The sequence below is a fragment of the Lolium perenne genome, chromosome 4 (genome assembly GCF_019359855.2).
Source record: "Lolium perenne isolate Kyuss_39 chromosome 4, Kyuss_2.0, whole genome shotgun sequence".
Lineage (NCBI taxonomy): Eukaryota > Viridiplantae > Streptophyta > Magnoliopsida > Poales > Poaceae > Lolium > Lolium perenne.
In genome coordinates this window covers 377,700,654-377,719,271 of record NC_067247.2, presented here as the reverse complement: position 1 = coordinate 377,719,271, position 18,618 = coordinate 377,700,654, and the positions used below count along the sequence as shown (strand labels likewise).

Here is an 18,618-nt window from a genome sequence, read left to right as displayed (position 1 = left end):
ACAACCAAACGATTGGACATATGTTCGGTTTTCATGGTCCATGGCCCGTTCACGACCCGCATGAGTCCCATCTCGCTGGCGCAGTTATGCAGAAAATCGCCCCGGCAACCAAACGCGCAGTTATGCAGGAAATCGCCCTGGCAACCAAACGCGCCCTTAGTGGTTAGCTCTACCGTCCTTTCACTCTTTCCAAAACGCCAGGTGATGTTTTTTTCCTCCTTTTTCATCACGGGTGCATGGCTCTCACATGGCAACAACGTTATGTTGCTCACAAGATCTATCGTTCCAGGAAACGTGTGAATTGCTCCCGTAGCATGGCAAGCAGGTGACCCTGCCAGTCGCTCGAGTCTTGAAGAATCTGATTCATATTCAGACTTTTTGAAGATGCCATATTCAGGCTCCGAATGCAAAGACAAGTTCAATGTCAACTTACTTATTTTTCTGCTGATTCAGAACGGTCACAAACGCTACACCGAGGTATGCAGTATTGCAGCTGGAGATCTCTTCAAAAGACTTGTACCATCCCTTCCAGCTTTACAACAAAATGTCTCCACATTACTGCACCAGTTAAAAGGGCGCATCAAAATATACATCTGGGGGAGGTTCAGGAGACCCCGGGAGACTAGCCTGCGTGTGTGGCCTCACAAGAGGGTTCCTCGCGAAGAGGAGAAGCACTCATGCGTCACCAAACATCCACCGGCGTGCTCCTGCTCCAGGAAGTAGGGACGTCAAGAGAGATGCATTCCTTGTGTCGCCACTTCATCCAAGTTTCACTTCATAGCACTTCCTGCAGAGAAGACACTTTCCTGCACAGAAGAAGTGTGTATGTTGCTGTAAAATAACAGGGAGTGAAGAAGTGGCGATTGAGTGCAGACACGTTGGGGATGAATGGGAGACTCACCGTTGGATCTATCATCTGCGAAACTACCAGCGACGTGCTCGAAATAATCCCGCCTTGCGTCTGCATTGAAAAAAAAGAAGGGTAAAACCTAGGTTAACAGCATGTAGCTAAAAGTAAACTACAGACACGGCTTGTACAAGTCTATGTGCAATACTTACCATGCTTCATACTTAAAGAAGGATCTTCCTTCTCTGTGTAGCCAACTACCTTTGCAGGATTTCCAACCGCCATGCTTTTAAACACAAGAAAAGTGTCAAGTCGCTGAATCAACATATGAGAGAATTCCTTATTTGACATTGGCTTAAAATCAGCTTCCCTATTTGACACTCTAAAAATATTTCTTCCCATTTTGACATGTAAACTTCGTTTCTTTCCTAAAATGACACTCTAGTGCATTTTGAACACTGACGGTGTTAAACAGGAACATGGAAAGATTATTTTGCCCTTGATGAAAAATGTAACAGAAAAATCGCGCGAGTTCTCGTTGTCCTCACAAAAAATCCCCTTTGCCCTCACAAAAAAATCTTCCCGATTCCACGAACTCCAGACTAAATCCATGTCCACCCCATCCATATTCATCGGTCGTGAGCTGTGCAGATGTAAGCTCCAGTCCCGTCCATATCCATCGCCGGCCGCCCGCAGCTCCCCAGCCAGCCGTGTCCCTTAATCGTGGTTGACCACTACCGCTCCTTGCAGCGCAAATCGTGGCAGTTCCTTACAGCGCCGGCGTGAATCGATCTTCGACGGTGCCTCGCTACTCGTCCTGCTCGAGGCCGGCGCCGAATAGGCTGATCTACGACGACCTCGACCTGCTGCGCGCTTCGGCAGAGGTGTTGGGCAAGCGGCGTATTCCCGACGGCGTACATGGCCGTGGTGGAGAGCTCCAGTAGGGACGGCCGCGGGCGGCCACCAACGATCTGTTCTAGGGGCTTGTGTGCGCCGCGCGCGGGCTCGTGCAGGGCGCGGCCGAGCAATGGCCTTGTGCAGGGCCCGGGCGAGCTCCGGCGAGGGTGGCCGCGGGCGGGCGCGGAGAGCTCCGCAGGTGCGACCGCGGGGGGGGGGGGGGGGGGTGGCGGCCGCGGCGAGCTCCTCTAGGGAAGGGGACGGGAGAGAGGATTCCGACTCTGTTTGATGGTGGTTGACCCGGCTGAATAAGGGCATTTTGGTCCACTCAAATAACCGACAGACGGAAATCGTGATGAACTGGACGGTAGTGTCATTTTAGGAAAGAAATCAAGTTTACATGTTAAAATGGGAAGAATTTTTTTTAAAGTGTCAAATAGGGAACCTGATTTTAAGCCAGTGTCAAATAAGGAATTCTCTCTCAACATATAGCACGTAACAATCATCCCGTAGGACGCATCATGACTGCAGTGATAACTTAACATGCAGCAAGCAAGGAGGCAAATGCTAAGAAATTAAAAATTCAAAAATATGCAGACAACTTAAGTCATTAGGGTATGGAAAGGCATACTGAATTACAAGCTTTATGCTTCAGTGTGTGCATATAAAAGAAATGCACATATTCCTTTATATGTTAACATACCACTAATGAACTTCTTAACTGCCAGAATATTTTAGATCTGTGTCAGACTCACCAGGTTGCAAGGAAATATATTCAAAATGAGAAAGGAATCAAATTACCAAGTGGTCCATAAGAGCATATGATTCCACCAGCATTTTTGTTAGAGTGTTTTCAAATTGAACTTATTGATGAACATAATTAGGCTTCGATATGTCAAGCTAATTGAAGGGAAATTAGATGACCATGAAAAGACAGTATCCCATAGCACAATCAATTCCCCTTTTGTACGAATGTGTCCATCCGGTAGCTCAATTAGTAAGCAAACATACATCATCCTAGACTGAACAACAGTATTCAGATCATGTATTATTTTTATTTGTTCTCTTTCCAAGGAAATAGCATCGCAAATACGAAAAAAATATCATATGTTCATTGCTAGGTAGAAACCAAATTTGGCCTTGCAGCATCATTATTTAAGAACATAAATTAACAGTCTAACTTCTTTCTAACCTGTGGGGAGGTACATCCTTTAAAACAAGGGAACCAGCTGCGATCATGGCACCTTCGCCTACGCTTATGTTGCCGAGGATGGTAGCACCAGCTCCAAGAAGCGCTCCCTGACCGATCTTGGGGTGCCTATCTCCATGTTCCTTGCCAGTACCTCCAAGCGTAACACCCTGTAGCAAAGGCCTGTTAAGGTGGTGAACTTCCATTCTTGCTATGGCTTTCCCCAATGAACAATTAGGAATCTTCTAAAATTACGTTTTACCAAAACAAAAACTAGCATAGGAACACACATATAGGGTAGCAAGGTCATACTTATGGTACAGTATATAATCATGTCAAAAGCATTTAGAATATTGAATGAAAACATGCAGTTAAGAAAGCACAAAACAAGCGCCCTTTTATGTTTTCCTACCTTTTTTTCTATTATCTGGTACAGCAAAAATTGACATGTTCCTCGATCCTAGAAAATATTCAACTAATGCGAAAAGGATGATTTACAGTTGCAAAAAATAAATAAAAAATAACCAAAAGAATAAAAAAGGGTATGTGCTAATGTGCATAGATAGTTAGATACTTCGTTATCTGAATCAGATCATCCATTTGTTTATTATTAAAAAACAAATGAAATAAATATTCAACTACTGAGGAAATTCTGAAAATATATCAACCAAGATATTGGAACAGAGCTAACAGTCAAGCAAGAAGGAAAATAAGTTAAATTGTGGACAGAATTACAAAAATTGTATCGAAAAGCAGTGCTTTATGTCAAACTTAGAAGAAGCAAAAACTGGGTTATGCACTGCACCTGCATTAATGAAACCCAATTGCCAATAACTGCAGTTTCACCAATGACTAGACCTGTTCCATGATCCAACAATATCCCCTCCCCAATTTTGGCAGCTGCAGATTTAGCAATAAAGAATGTTTAGAGAACAAACCTAAGTACCAACTCATACATAACAAAACAACGAAATTATGATGAAAAAATCACTTTTCAAAAGTCAAAAAACAAACAACCTTTTTTACTTTTTGAGCAATTCAGACCCCGCACCCTAAGCATCAGCTCAACATGAGGATGTTTATAAGAACTTCATATGCAAACTCATGAATAATACAATTACAGCCTCATATGCAAGGAAAACATGGGCAATGCTTTTATGCTCTCACAAAAGGTGAAAATCATAATTTAAGGGCCTAATTTGCAGCCAAAAGTTGATCCACAACAAAAAAAAACATGGGCAATAATTTTATGCTCTCACAAAAGGTGAAAAAGACAATTTAAGGGTCTAATTTGCAACCACCAGTTTAATCCGCAACAAAAAAAAACATATAATTAGTAGTTGTGTAATTAAGTTCGGGAGAGAGCACTGTGTATCTACAGAACTGTTTCCTGTGACTATGAATCTACACAAAGACCTAACCTTGGTACAAATAAGATGTTTGGTAGAATTAGCATAGCATACATCTTTCCAGGCAGGAAAGCAACCAATCTATATGCACTCACTAGTAAACGCAACAAAACATATTTCAGGGAAGGTAATAAGATAGGCCAAACATCATATGGGTGCATGCAAAACTCGTGATAAACAGACTAGCAGGACATGCAAGACTTGATTTTGAACAGATATTATGACTCATCAATGATATACCTGGGTGTATATCCACTGCAAAAACCTGAAAGAAATGCGATACCGTATGTTACTCCTCAGAGAAGGTATGCTTACATGAAAAAATCTGCATCTGAAGAATCAAGGTTCACCTCACTAATACGACTTTGCAGTGCCAGCGCCAAAACCTTACGCCCTTGATTCCATAACACATGAGCTATCCTATACGACTGCAAGGAATGGTAACCCTGAAGCAATTTACAAGCAACATGAGTCTTGTTGCCTTTTCCAGAAATGAATGATAGGGTAACAAGAATTCATGGTCATTTATATCTGTAGAAGTATTAGATAATGTAGGACAGTAGGAGTACTGCCAAAACTGAAGTAAAGCTATAGTAAGTAAAAACAACAACTGAGTTCTCACTACCTAGATCATATGGCAACTGGTACTAAAATAGCACGCACATACCTTTAAGTATAATAGGGCCCAGCTATATTGTGCACATGAAGGATCTCTGCCTTTGAAGGCCTAAATTTGGACAGTGATCATTAATGGAATGATACGAAACAAATTAACATGCACACATAGAACATGATACCCCAACAAGACAGCAGCGCACTCACCTGTGCATCGAGGCGAATGGAACGGCGTATATCTACGTTGTTCATCATGACATCATTAAAGATGTCAATTAGCTGAGTAGCAAGCAGTGTTGGGTCTTCAAGCCTGTTTGCAAGGACGAAGCTCAACGCTCGCTCCAGACAGTCGTGAGATAATACGCTCGCGTATAAGAAGCTACTTAAAATAGGTTCCTTCTCTGCCTGTCAAATGTGAATACTGCTTTCAGACATCCACGAAACTAGGAGTAATGTGATATGAAGCTTAGCAATAATAAGGCGGTAACAGTACAAAAGTCAACAATCTTAACGAAAGGGCACACACAAAGTTCAGATGTTGGATGTAACTCATGTTTAAGGTTGGATGGGCATCAATGTTTCGGATCCTGAGTATTTTCGGTGTTCACACGCCTTTACACGACAATCAGACTTCAGCATCTTGACATGTGAGTTGCCTGAAGAGTTTTTTTTCACTCAGAGGTCACAACACACAAACGAACTCAAGACAATCAGATTTCAGCATCTTGACATGTGAGTTGCCTGAAAAGTTAATTGGTCTGGCTAAACTGAACTATCCACTACTAATACGACAATCAGACACCTTTATGACACAATCAGATTTCAGCATCATCAGATGCGAGTTGCATGAAATGTTTTCCATTTCCAGAGTAGCCCTGGGAAGTCACAGCAATTGCCCTGAGGCTTGTAGCTCACATCACATAGTCCCAATGGATTGAACTTTCGCGTCCATAAATAACTCTGGCTAAACTGAACTATCAATCTAGTAGTATTACTACACGATATCTATTTCAGGAGAACATTAACTATACTTGCTTAAACAACAATAAAAAAAATCGAGACCAATGGATACTGTTGTGGAACTGGAAATTTTAGTGCTTCACTCAGTCACTGGACGGGAAGCGGACGTATTTGCTACCAAGAATTCAGTGGATACTGCTGCTGGACTGAAAAACCTGGCGCTTCAGGAAGTCAGCAGACATATTATGTGCTATCAAAATCCAACGCTAGTAAAAGCTAGCTGAAAAAGGCGTGATTATAAAAAAAAACTACTAACTGAAAAGCACAGAAAGAAACTCTAGCTGCGGCTGGAACCGAAATTCAGACGACTGAACCCAGAACAAAAAAACGAAACTTTCCACGCTCCAACCCCAAAAATTCGCCACCGGCGGCGTTGCCATAGAAGGGGCAGACGAAAGGGTCGAATCCAATCGGGCGGCGGGATGGGCAGAACGGTGCTCACCTCGGACTTGGCCTCGGACTTGACGGCCTCCCATATGGGGTCCCCGGCGGCGGAGTCGAGCAGGCCGCGCGCGCGCGAGGTCCCCATGACGTAGATGGGGAACATGGTCTCGAGCCGCCGGCGCGCCCCCGCGCAGGAGCCGCACCAGCACTCGGCCCGCCCCCTCCCGTTGCCGTTGCCGTTCCCCCTGGCGTCGCCGCCGTGGTCGTCCACCTTCTCGACCACCAGGCACCCGCACGACGCCATCGACCCAACGGACCGAGCGCCGCCGAAGCTCCCGACGGCCGGCTCTAGGGTTCCGCCGCCGTCACGGCCGTCCGGCGCCGGCGCGGCGAGTGGTGGGGGGCGCGCGAGCGCGGAAAGGGAGGGAGGAATAAAAGGGAGAAAAGAGCGGTTGGGAGCGAAGGAGAGGTTGGCGACGGCGTCGGTCTTTGGGATGCGTGCCCGGGCGGTGTGGCGCGGCGCGGCGCGGCGGGGCGGCTTTGGAAGCTTGCGCTTTTGGTGTCGCTGGCTGCCGTGGGCTCTGGCTCCACAGGATTTTTGCGGCGCGCAGGCAGGAGGAGGATCAGACTTTGGATCGCGCCTCTCTCTCTCGGCATTGGGCACCTGCACCTGCTGTGCTGCCTCTTTTGTAACGGGTGGATGGAGGGGGTCCGGGACGTGTTCCATTCCTGCCAAAATTTGGCAACCTTTCCAAAATATTGGCTAAAGATTTCTCGACGTCGTGTTAACCGAAAATGGCAGGGTTTTGTGCAGGAAAGGTAAGAGGAGTTGGCAAGATTTCATAGGCAACTCAAATTTTGGAAACCAACCAAGCAAATAGTACCAAATACGGAGTAGTATAAATTATGCTGCCAGAATTTTGATGAGCCAAAATTGGGCACCAAGCAAACACGCCTTGTGTGCGTGCGCCTCGTGCGGCGCCCGTGGCTATCCGTGTAGGCGATCACATGTATATATGAAAATGGACCGATTTAACCTATTTTTTAAAAAAAATCAACCCAAATTGAACTAGTTTTGAAAAGAACCATAATTTGGATCTTTTGCACAACATCTGTCCACGCGACACCGTGGTTACATTGCGTGATGCCATGGGTAGGATGCCATGGTATCATATCGGGATTCATTCGAACCACGGCGTCTTACCCTATCAGGAGCGCCATGCACAACCATGTTGACCGGCCAGGATGCCATGCAATATAACCATGATATATCTTGAAATTGCCCTTCTTCTTGCTTAAGGTGTCAACTTGTGAAAAGAAAAATAAAAATAATTTATTTTATGGTGAAGCTGCCAAAAAGGGTAAAATTGCTTTATTTTGAGACCAGAGCCACGAAAATCCTCCCATGCCCCCCGTGTCGCTCTCTCGAGGGCGACACCGGAGGCCCCCAACCCTAGCCCACTGTCGGCCCACTCCACCCACCCTCCCCACCTCGCCGCCACCATACACAATCGCTTAGAAAGCATGTTGGCTCGTTACGGACGGTGGTGTCGGGGACTTCGCCGCTCCCCCGCGAGGAGGGCTTCGGCATACGAGGCGGCGGCCTCGACGGGTGAGGCGACACTAGCTCGGCGGCGAGCGGTGCTTGTAGGTGCGGGATGACTTCGTGGTTGTATGGGCAGCGCGTAGCTGGTGGGGGCTGGTCTTGGGCGGGTGGTCCTCGTGGCCATCGGGTTCAGATCCGAAGCGCCAGCCCCTTCCTCTCCCAAATACATCCCACTCCACAAGGTCTATGGCTGGTGCTTTCGGCTCTCGATCTGGCAGAGGTGTTCTTGATGGGATCGACGACCGAGAGAAATCCCAGACCAGGTGTCCGGTCTAGACGGGAGCGATGCCTCTTCGCACCGCCTACCTCCTTGGGTTCGCCATCGTGCTTGGTCTTTCCCTCTTCCCCCTGCCTCCCCGATGAAAACCCAGATCTTTGACTGGGCCACGGCGGCGCCGGTGGTTTCGTTGTCCTTGCTGAAGGCGCGGCCTTGGGCGAGAAGAGGGGTCTGTGGACTCTAGTGGTTGGTGTGGTGGTGTGCATGTGTCTGGTGGGCGGTGCTGCGAGCGGTTGGTAGCGCCCACTTCTTCTTCGGCTTCCGGTGCAGTTTCTTCTCTGAGGTGAGCGTCTGATCAATGGTGCATCACTCTTCAATATGTGTGCTAGCAGTGTTTGGTCGTGCACGGTGGTCCTCCTTGGGCCTACGCTTCAATTCTCACTTAGGGTCAGGGTGAGCGCTGCCATCAGCTGACGGTACGATGTCCTACAAGCTAGGACAAGGCGGTAGGGACACTTCTTCGGCGTTGGACGGGATGAGGTTGCAGTTTCCGCAGCCTAGGTGCAATCCATGACGACAGTATTGCTAGATCCTTCTTCAACTAGTTTCTTCAATATCGGATGCTTCTAGTGGCAGATGAGGACCTCGACTACCTCAAGATGTTCTTAGTGTTATATCTACTGTTGTGCTTGTTTGTTCGTTGGTTTGTAAGCTTTTCTTCGGCACCTATCCGCAAATTTTTTTACTCCGTATATTAATTTAAAGCTAGATACTAGTGCCTTCTGTTTTAAAAAATGCTTTATTTTCACATGCCGATGGGACGTGGCCATGTGGGTCAGATAACATGTGGTTGTGTGTATCGTTTCACGCAGAGGCAAGGGCTTCCCTCTCCATCTCGGAAAAAAAACATGCCGATGGGACGTGGCCATGTGGGTGCGGGCAAAGGAGATTCGGGTTGATGGATGCTACCTCTTTGCGCGACGCGGCGCACCGGTCGAAGGGTGCAGGGTGGTGATTGATTATGTCCCGACCAGTGTGGTTGTGCGTCCGTATTTTTAGGCCTGACAACGGCAGCGCAGAGGTTCTGCCTCACTCAACCGGTCCACTCACGCTCGAGTTTTGGTGTGGGTGCAGTGTGTCACCAGCCCCGATCAGTGGAGGACGCCTGATGGTGCTGTGCTGCGTGCTCACGGGTTAACCCTTGGAACTGAGTTGAGTGCACTAGTTTCGTGTTACTTTCTCCGAACTCCGTCCTTTAGATAAGTGTACATACAGGATTTTAATTTTTTTATTAAGTGGATAGAAAATTACATTGGAAGATGCAAACAAAATCTCTCTTTTTTTTTAAATTTTTTTTACCTCCAATGAGTTAAACACACGTAGAAAATGAAGATAACATCTAACGGATATTATTGGGTTTGATTTCCGTGCGACGGTAGAGAAGCAACTTTTACAATTTTAAAGTGCATTCAGAAAATGGAAGTACATTTTTTTATGGACAAAATTTGAGACCAAACGTCCGCTTACTTAAGGATGGAGGGAGTACTTCTCAAAATCGACACGTGACATGAGCAGGCAGGACCGCAAGAGTGAAAAATGTGACTATGAAGCAAAAAAAAATCCCAACTGAATTAGTTTCAAATTTTAGCTTTATTTGGCCTTTTTTAGAACCGCCAAACATTACAGTGTTTAATTTTTCGTTGAACCGTCAGGGTCACTCATGGTTCTAAACTCGTCCACCGTCCATTTTAGTGTGGACACCATGGACCTATTTGATGGTTCTCAATATGTCAAATCTAACACATTGAAAAGGGTTCATTTCGGCTTTTGCGGCTCTCCCCACATGTTGAGTTCTTCTACATCTTTAATCCGTCAAACGGTTTTGCTTCCACTAAAAAAGAAATACAGGGCTCACCCTCGACAATCATATATATTCGGTCGAAGCTTGTTCTTCGTCAGCAACGAGATTAAACATCTTGTCTCTATGGTTAATTGTGAGCCTAGATGGAGATGTACGATCTAGGAAGTCTTGTGTGAGGTGAAATCCCTGGTCGACGGTGACAACAACGACACTTGAGGGTGGTTTACTTATTGGAGGCATCCTTATGGTGCTTATTATGTGATGGATATTATTGGATTTGATTTCCGTGCGATGAGAGAGAAACACCTTTTGTTATTTTAAAGTGCATTTGGAAAAATAGAAGTACACTCTTTTATGGACAAAGTTCGAGGCTAAACGTTCACTTACTTAAGGATGGGGGGAGTAAAAGTGCATGGAACCCCCATGTGTGGTTTTGGTAATTAATGAGAATCCCTATGAACTAATGTTTGCATTGAGTTATATTTGTAGGTGTTGTCCATTGAAAAATATTGTCAACGCTACGTGGCGGGTTTAAGGTCAAACCTATTTGGATGATTGAACTTATAGATCTAGCAAACTTGCATTGGAATAATAAATATTTTATTGTCTCATTCTGATGATAAAATACACACTTTTTATTTCCTTGCCAAGCAAGGTTGTCCTTAGTTAGAATAAGTCCTCTGCGAAGATACCACACGAAAACCTAAGAGCATCTCCAGCCGTGTCCCCCAAACCGTCCCCCAAAGCGCGTCGGATCGAGCGTTTGGGGGACGTGTTTTGTTCGTGCCGCGTTTGGGGGACGTCGCTCCCCAGCCGCGTCCCCCAAACGCCGCCCCCAAACATTAAAAGTACCTTTTTTGGCTAGAAAAAACTATTTACTAATATTCAAATCGGTTGAACATAAACAAATTATATATAAAACTTCGGAAAAATATAATTAAATACATATAAACTATCTACTTCTTCTTCGCTGATGGCCCCGCCTCGTCGTCGTCATCGCGGTGGCGCTTCATGCTCGCCACCTCTTCCGAAGAGGCGGTGTCGGCGCCCGACGCGTCGGAGTCCTCCTCGTCGTCGGCGGTGAACGTCGGCTGCGCCTTTGCCTTTGCCTTTGCCTTGGCCTTGGCCTTGGCCTTGGCGGCCTTGGCCTTGGCCGCCTTGGCCGCCTTGGCCTTGGCCGCCTTCGCCTTCGCACGGGCCACCGCCGCCGCCGCGTCCTCGCTCTCTTCTTCCTCCGCGTCCTCCTCCCAGCCCAGCCATTCCTCCTCGCTGTCAACTGGCGGCGGGGAATCGTCGCCGCTGCTCGGCGTCCTGGCTCTCTCCCACCAATGGCGCCAGCCAGCAGGCTTTCCCTCGCTGGAGGTGTCGGACGGGAGCTGGGAGATGTAGCTCATCGTCGTTGGAGGTGTCGGATGGAGGCTTGGATGAATGGTGGCGTACGTACGGCGTACGTACGGGTCTTATTGAGCGCGGATGAACGGCGGCGCAGAAGTCGAAGAGAGCAGCGGTTGCTCTTCCGAGGAGTCGGCGCTCCATTCCGGCGGGGTTGGCGCGCCGTCGACGCGGTTGCCAATGCGACGGTTCCGCTTCCTGGCAACTGCACCGTCGCTACGTATGTGGCGGTTGAGCGTCCGAGCCGTTGACGGGTCGGGCCCGCGCCTCCTCGCCTCTCATTTCCTTGTGTCCTGCGTGCCCGGTGCGTCCCCTGTGGGACGGGGACGGGCTCGGGACGCCGGACACCGTATCGGGCCGCGCCGAACAAAAAAAGGCCTTTGGGGCGCGCGGCTGGGAACGTTTTTTTGTCCGGCGCGCCCCAAATCGCTTTGGGGGACGGTTTGGGGGACGCGACTGGAGATGAGCATCTCGGTCGCGTCCCCAAACCGCGCCGGATCGAGCGTTTGGGGGACGTGTTTTGTGCGTCCCGCGTTGGGGGGACGTCGCTCCCCAGCCCCGTCCCCCAAACGCCGCCCCCAAATGAATATTTGTGCACGAAAATAAAGGTTTCATTCAATTTTGATTATATATTACAAAGTTTGAATGAAAACGGCTAGATTTCATCTAAACCTAGACTACTGACCGCCCGACGGCGCGTTCTACGGCCCCGCCCCGTCGTCGCCTCCCCTACGCCGCAGCTCCTCCTGCGCGCGCCTCCTCTCCTTGCGTTCGGCGGTGGCCAGACGGTGCCGCTCCCGCCGCGCGTCCTCCGCCGTCCTGGCTGCGCCGCCTGGAGGGAGAGCTCGATGGCGCGACGAATATGCGCCTCTTCGAGGGCACGGGCGTCGTCCTGGAGCTTCTTCTCCGACTCGAAGGACTCGACGAGGGCGCGTTGCTGATCGGTCGTCTCGTCCGGGTGCGGCCCGTCGTCGTCGGACCAGTCGAACTCGTCGTCGTCGTCGTCCTCCACCTCGGTCTCCTCCGCCTCCTCCTCCTCCATTGGCGCCTCCTCCTCCACATCTGTTGGCGCCTCCATCATCGCCGCCGCAGACGCGTCGGCCTCCGCCGCCAACTGCTCCGCCCGCCTCCCCCATAGCGCCGTCAGCGCCGCCTCCCGCTGCCGACGCTCCTCCGCCGTCACCTGCTGCTGGAGCTCGATCGACTCACGCCGCCGGCGCTCGATTGAGTCACGCCGTTCACGGAACAGCGCCTGCCGCTCATTGATGACCCACAAGTATAGGGGGTGTATCGTAGTATCTTCGATAAGTAAGAATGTCGATCCCAACGAGGAGCAGAAGGTGTTGACAAGCAGTTTCGATGAAGGATTCACTGTAAATGCTCACAGACAAGTATTCAGGGGGTTTTGATGTAACAGTTGAATAAAGTACGAGTATGTAAAGTGCGAGAGTAATAATTGCAGCGAGTGGCCCAATCCTTTTTAGCACAAAGGACAAGCCGGTTTGTTTACTTATAATGACCAAGCGTTCTCGAGGACACACAGGATTTTAGTCTAGTGCTTTCGCTACATACGGCTAAATAATCTTCATTGTTGTGATAAGTGTTGTGTGGGTGAACCTATGCTAATGTACCACCCTTCCTAGGACTAATACATACTTGTGATTATACCCCTTGCAAGCATCCGCAACTACAAGAAAGTAATTAAGAATAAATCTAACCACAGCCTTAAACTCTGAGATCCTGCGATCCCTCCTGCATCGATATACCAACGGGGGTTTAGGTTTCTGTCACTCCGGCAACCCCGCAATTAGCAAACGAATACAAGATGCATTCCCCTAGGCCCATAAATGGTGAAGTGTCATGTAGTCGACGTTCACATGACACCACTAGAAGAATAACACCACAACTTAAATATCACACCATTGAATATTACTCAACCATAGTTCACTACTAACATTTAGACTTCTCCCATGTCCTCAAGAACTAAACGAACTACTCACGAGACATCATATGGAACATGATCAGAGGTGATATGATGATGAATAACAATCTGAACATAAACTTGGTTCAATGGTTTCACTCAATAGCATCAACAACAAGTAGAAATCGATACCGGGAGAGTTTCCCCTATCAAACAATCAAGATCAAACCCAAATTGCTCCGGCGGTGACGGTGTCCAGCGGTGATGACGGCGGTGATGATGGTGGAGATGATGATGATGGTGATGGCGATGATGTCCAGCTCGATGACGGTGACGATGGCGTCGATTTCCCCCTCCCGGAGGGAATTTCCCCGGCGGATTCCTGCCCGCCGGAGAGCTCTTTTCTCTCTGGTGTTCTCCGCCCCGCAGAGGCGGCTGTAACTCTTCGCGAGGTACCCCTTCTGGCTTAGGTCTTCGGGACGAAGGGTTTGGCGAAGAAAAGGAGGCGAAAAGGGTCGTGGGCCCCCCAGACCACAGGCCGGCGCGGCCAGGGCTTGGGCCGCGCCGCCCTAGGGTGTGGGCCCACCCTGGCTGCTCTGGCTCCCCTTCTAGCTTCCTTCGTCATCTTGAAAAATAGGATTTTTGGTATAATTTCCTTCCTTCGAGTTGATCTTCCGAAATATTGCGTTACGACGGTGCTTTTTCCAGCGAGAATCCTGGCTCCGGTGTTCGATCCTCCAATAATGATGAAACATGCAAAATAGATGAAATAACATAAGTATTGTGTCCCAATATGAAATATATCAATGAATAACAGCAAATTATGATATAAAATAGTGATGCAAATTGGACGTATCAACTCCCCCAAGCTTAGACTTCGCTTGTCCCCAAGCGAAACTGAGCTCGATAGACATGACCACATGTTTATGGAGTGAAGAGTCGATAAATAAAATACGGACAAGAAGCATCATATTCATTCACACAGGACATTATAGTAGACAACCTCTTATAACTCATATTGAAACAAGTATAAGGTAATCACAAGTAAAGGTGCATGAGAAATCATGATTGGTGATGGCAAACTTCGTTCTTGGTCAGAGAACAATTAACAGATTATATTTATCTCATTGAGCAGCGCTCTCATGTTAAAGTTTATAAGGCACAACTTGCATACTCAATCATAATGGTCTTCTCATGATCATTGATAACTTGCAAAGCTATATTCATTCAGATAAAACTCGTACTAAACAAGGAAGAATAAAAGACATGATGTAGCAAATCACAATATAATGGTTTGATCACAACTACTCAAATGCTTGCTTGAGATGGAGAGAAATAGGTTTCTTGACTCAACATAAAGTAAAAGACAGGCCCTTCGCAGAGGGAAGCAGTGGATTAAATCATGTGCTAGAGCTTTTTCAGTTTTGAAATCATATAGAGATAATAAAAGTAACATTTTGAGAGGTGTTTGTTGTTGTCAACTTTGGTAGCGGGTACTCTAACCCCCTTGCCAGACAACCTCCTAAGAGCGGCTCCCATATTATTTTCATTTTGTGTGGCACTCCTTCCAACCTTTCTTTCACAACCCATGGCTAACCGAATCTCGGGTGCCTGCCAACAATCTCATACCATGAAGGAGTGCCTTTTTACTTTGTTTTATTATGATGATGACACTCCCCCCAACCTTTGCTTACACAAGCCATGGCTAACCGAATCATTCGGGTGCCGTCCATCAATCACATACCATGGAGGAGTGTCTATTTAGTTTAATTAATTTGGGACTGGGAATCCCATTGCCAGCTCTTTTTGCAAAATTATTGGATAAGCGGATGAAGCCACTAGTCCATTGGTGGAAGTTGCCCAACAAGATTGAAAGATAAAACACCACATACTTCCTCATGAGCTATGAAACATTAACACAAATAAGAGATACTAAGTTTTGAATTGTTTAAAGGTAGCACATGAAGTATTTACTTGGAATGGCGGAAAATACCATGTAGTAGGTAGGTATGGTGGACACAAATGGCATAGGTTTGGGTTAAGGTTTGGATGCACGAGAAGTATTCCCTCTCAGTACAGGTCTTTGGCTAGCAAGGTTAATTAGCAAGCATAAGAGTCGAGGGAAACAAACAAATATACATATGATAGAAACAATCATGCATCTTCCTTGTAAGCACAAGCAATTTTAACTTCAGAATAATGAGCTATGAGCTAACAAGAAAGACAATGAAACATCTACATGTATTTCTCTTTTCTATTTAAACCTCAAAGTGTTGTTGCTATTGACCAATGCTAAGTTTGCCAAAACCAAATAGATTTATTCAATGCTCCCAAAGTGATACCAATACTAACAACAAGATGAATCATAGAGATTGCAAACTAAAATAAGATGTGCAATATGTAAATGATAAGACTTCTCATTAATATTCCATAACGATAACTCACACCAAGGGATACATAGATAACCAACTAAAGGAGAGACACTTCCAACTGCAACCCATCTTATACGATAACTTCCCTACTCATGATATGACACTACTTGACAATAAAAGTAAAAGGTAGTGATAATGTGATACCGCGGCACTCCCCAAGCTTGGAACAAACCAAGGGGATGCCAATACCGATGATGAATTACTCTGCGGAGATGGTGGTGATGAATTCCGTCATCAAACTTCCAAGGAAGAGGCTCTCCATCAAGAAACGACATCTTGGTCTCGGGGATCCTGAAACTAGCGACACGACTTATGTATTTAAACCTGTTTTCATACTCACGATTCGATTCGAAAATCATAGAGTTGTGCTTGGAGCTTGTTGGTGGTGTCGTGAAGTGAGAGGATGTCGCTCCAAAGCTTTGCGTTTCCTTCTCGTGTTCAGCAATGAGTTCGGACACAATCCTGTGGAAGATATCCACCTCACGCTCGACCATCTTCTTGTACTTGAAAACCTCTTGTTCTAGCTTCTCCATCCTGTCTTCCAGGCTTCCTTCTCCTTTAGGACCTTGAACATCCTTGACCTGCAGTTCTCCTTCAACGAGCAGCAACTCCTTAGGGTGCATCCTCAGCTCCTCCATGTACAAGTTGCCAACATCCTTCTTGGAGCTGTCCTTCGGAGTTTCCGATGAAGACATGATGGCTCTAGATCCGAAGCAAATCTGGCGAAACAGCTCGAAACAAAACACGTCGAAAACACGATATACGGACCTCCGGGGTCCGGGGATTATATAGCAAAATTTTTCACGACATAAGGAAAGTACTAGATCGAACCAGAGTCGGAAAGAGGCGACGGGCGGCCAAACCATAGGGCGGCGCGGGCCGGGCTTGGCCGCGCCGGCCTATGGTGCCGCACCCTCGTGCGTCCTTTCCACTCCGTTTCGAACTCGTAATTTCTCATATTTTCTAAAAACAGCAAAAATATAGTTCGGAAAGTAAATTGCGTACTTTTCATTACCAGGATCATTACCTATTCAAAGTCGAGTTACGGCGAATTTGTCGGTTGCCCTTTGATGAAATCTTCCGGTGTTTCCACTTGAATAATATCAACATCAACATTATAGGAATCACCTGAGATATAATGCTTGAGTCTTTGTCCATTCACCACTTGCGTAGCATTGCCTTGGAGAGAGCTAATTTTGATTGCTCCTGAGCGATACACCTCCTCGACAACATATGGTCCTTCCCATTTCGAGAGTAATTTCCTGCAAAGAATGCGAGGCAGAGACCGATACAATAGGACTTTATCCCCAATATTAAATTCTCTTTTGATAATCCTCCTATCATGCCATTTTTTAACTTTCTCTTTAAAGAGTTTAGCATTTTCATAAGCTTCACTTCTCCATTCATCTAGAGAACTCAATTGCAACAACCTCTTATCACCGGCAAGTTTAGGATCTTTATTTAATTCTCTAACAGCCCAATAAGCTTTGTGCTCTAGTTCTAAAGGTAAATGACAAGCTTTCCCATAAACCATTTTATAAGGTGACATTCCCATGGGATTTTTATAAGCAGTTCTATAAGCCCAAAGTGCATCCTTCAATTTACTAGCCCAATTCTTTACTGGTTTTATTAACGAGTCTTTTGCAAGATAGATTTAATCTCTCTATTTGATAATTCTACTTGACCACTAGTTTGAGGATGATAAGCGAAGCAATTCTATGATTAATACCATACCTAGCAAGAGTTTTTCTAAAACCTCCATGAATAAAGTGAGAACCTCCATCGGTCATAATATATCTAGGTACTCCAAATCTAGGAAAAATAATTTCTAAGAGCATTCTTAAAGAGGTCTCACCATCAGCACTTTTTGTAGGTATAGCTTCCACCCATTTAGTAACATAATCAACAACGAGTATATGAGTGTTACCTTACGAAGACGGAAAAGGTCCCATGAAGTCAAATCCCCAACAATCAAACGGTTCAATAACAAGAGTATAATTCATGGGCATTTCATTGCGTCTGGAGATATTACCAACCCTTTGGCATTCATCACAAGATAAAATAAACTTTCTCGCATCTTTGAAGAGAGTTGGCCAATAAAAACCTGATTGTAGAACCTTTTGCGCGGTTCTTTCTCCGGCGTGATGTCCTCCATAAGCACTACCATGACATTTACTCAATATCTCCTGTTGTTCATATTCGGGAACACATCTTCGCATAATACCATCCACTCCTTCTTTATATAAGTGTGGGTCATCCCAGAAATAATGCCTCAAATCATAAAAGAATTTCCTCCTTTCTTTGAGCTGAAAAGGTTGGAGGCAAGTACTTGGAAACAATAAAGTTAGCATAATCGACATACCAAGGACTGTCTCGCGAGTTCACCTTTATTACAGCCAATTGTTCATTTGGAAAACTATCATTAACAGGAACAGGATCATAAGCAATATTTTCCAATCTAGACAAATTATCAGCAACAGGATTATCAGCACCTTTCCTGTCTACAATATGTAGATCAAATTCTTGCAAAAGAAGCACCCATCTAATAAGCCTAGGCTTAGCATCTTTCTTCGTCATTAGGTATCTAATTGCAGCATGATCAGTATGAATAGTAACTTTTGAATCAACAATATAAGATCTAAATTTATCACAAGCAAAGACTACAGCTAATAATTCTTTTTCGGTTGTAGCATAATTTCTTTGAGCAGCATCAAAGAGTTTTACTAGCATAATGAATAACATTCAGTTTTTTATCTACCCGTTGTCCAAGAACAGCGCCTACAGCAAAATCACTAGCATCACACATAATTTCAAAGGGTAAGTTCCAA

The 18,618-nt window shown here is 46.1% G+C and overlaps 1 protein-coding gene across 2 annotated transcripts; it reads right to left on the bottom strand.

Moving 5' to 3' along the window:
- Window positions 1-417: 417 nt before the first annotated feature.
- Window positions 418-6,998, bottom strand: LOC127297164 (probable serine acetyltransferase 2). 2 transcript variants are annotated; one of them, XM_071819503.1, is made up of 11 exons: window positions 6,420-6,998; window positions 5,165-5,362; window positions 5,010-5,069; window positions 4,693-4,788; window positions 4,583-4,607; window positions 3,739-3,833; window positions 3,346-3,393; window positions 2,937-3,103; window positions 1,060-1,133; window positions 902-961; window positions 418-806 (listed from the first exon to the last, which is right to left on the bottom strand). In XM_071819503.1, the coding sequence occupies exons 1-11, from the start codon at window positions 6,663-6,665 to the stop codon at window positions 760-762; spliced, it is 1,116 nt and encodes a 371-aa protein (XP_071675604.1). In that variant the 5' UTR covers window positions 6,666-6,998; the 3' UTR covers window positions 418-759. The 2 variants fall into 2 exon arrangements, with proteins under 2 accessions (XP_071675604.1, XP_051183420.1); XM_051327460.2 differs by lacking the exon at window positions 3,346-3,393 and having other exon boundaries at window positions 6,420-6,990.
- Between the last annotated feature and the right edge of the window lie 11,620 nt (window positions 6,999-18,618).

Coding starts and splice junctions, on each gene's coding strand:
- LOC127297164 (XM_071819503.1), bottom strand. CDS start 6,665: ATGGCGTCGTGCGGGTGCCTGGTGGTCGAGAAGGTGGACGACCACGGC. Junction 4,789..5,009: donor GGGCCCTATTATACTTAAAG/GTATGTGCGTGC, acceptor AAATTGCTTCAG/GGTTACCATTCCTTGCAGTC. Junction 962..1,059: donor TTCTTTAAGTATGAAGCATG/GTAAGTATTGCA, acceptor TTTTCAATGCAG/ACGCAAGGCGGGATTATTTC.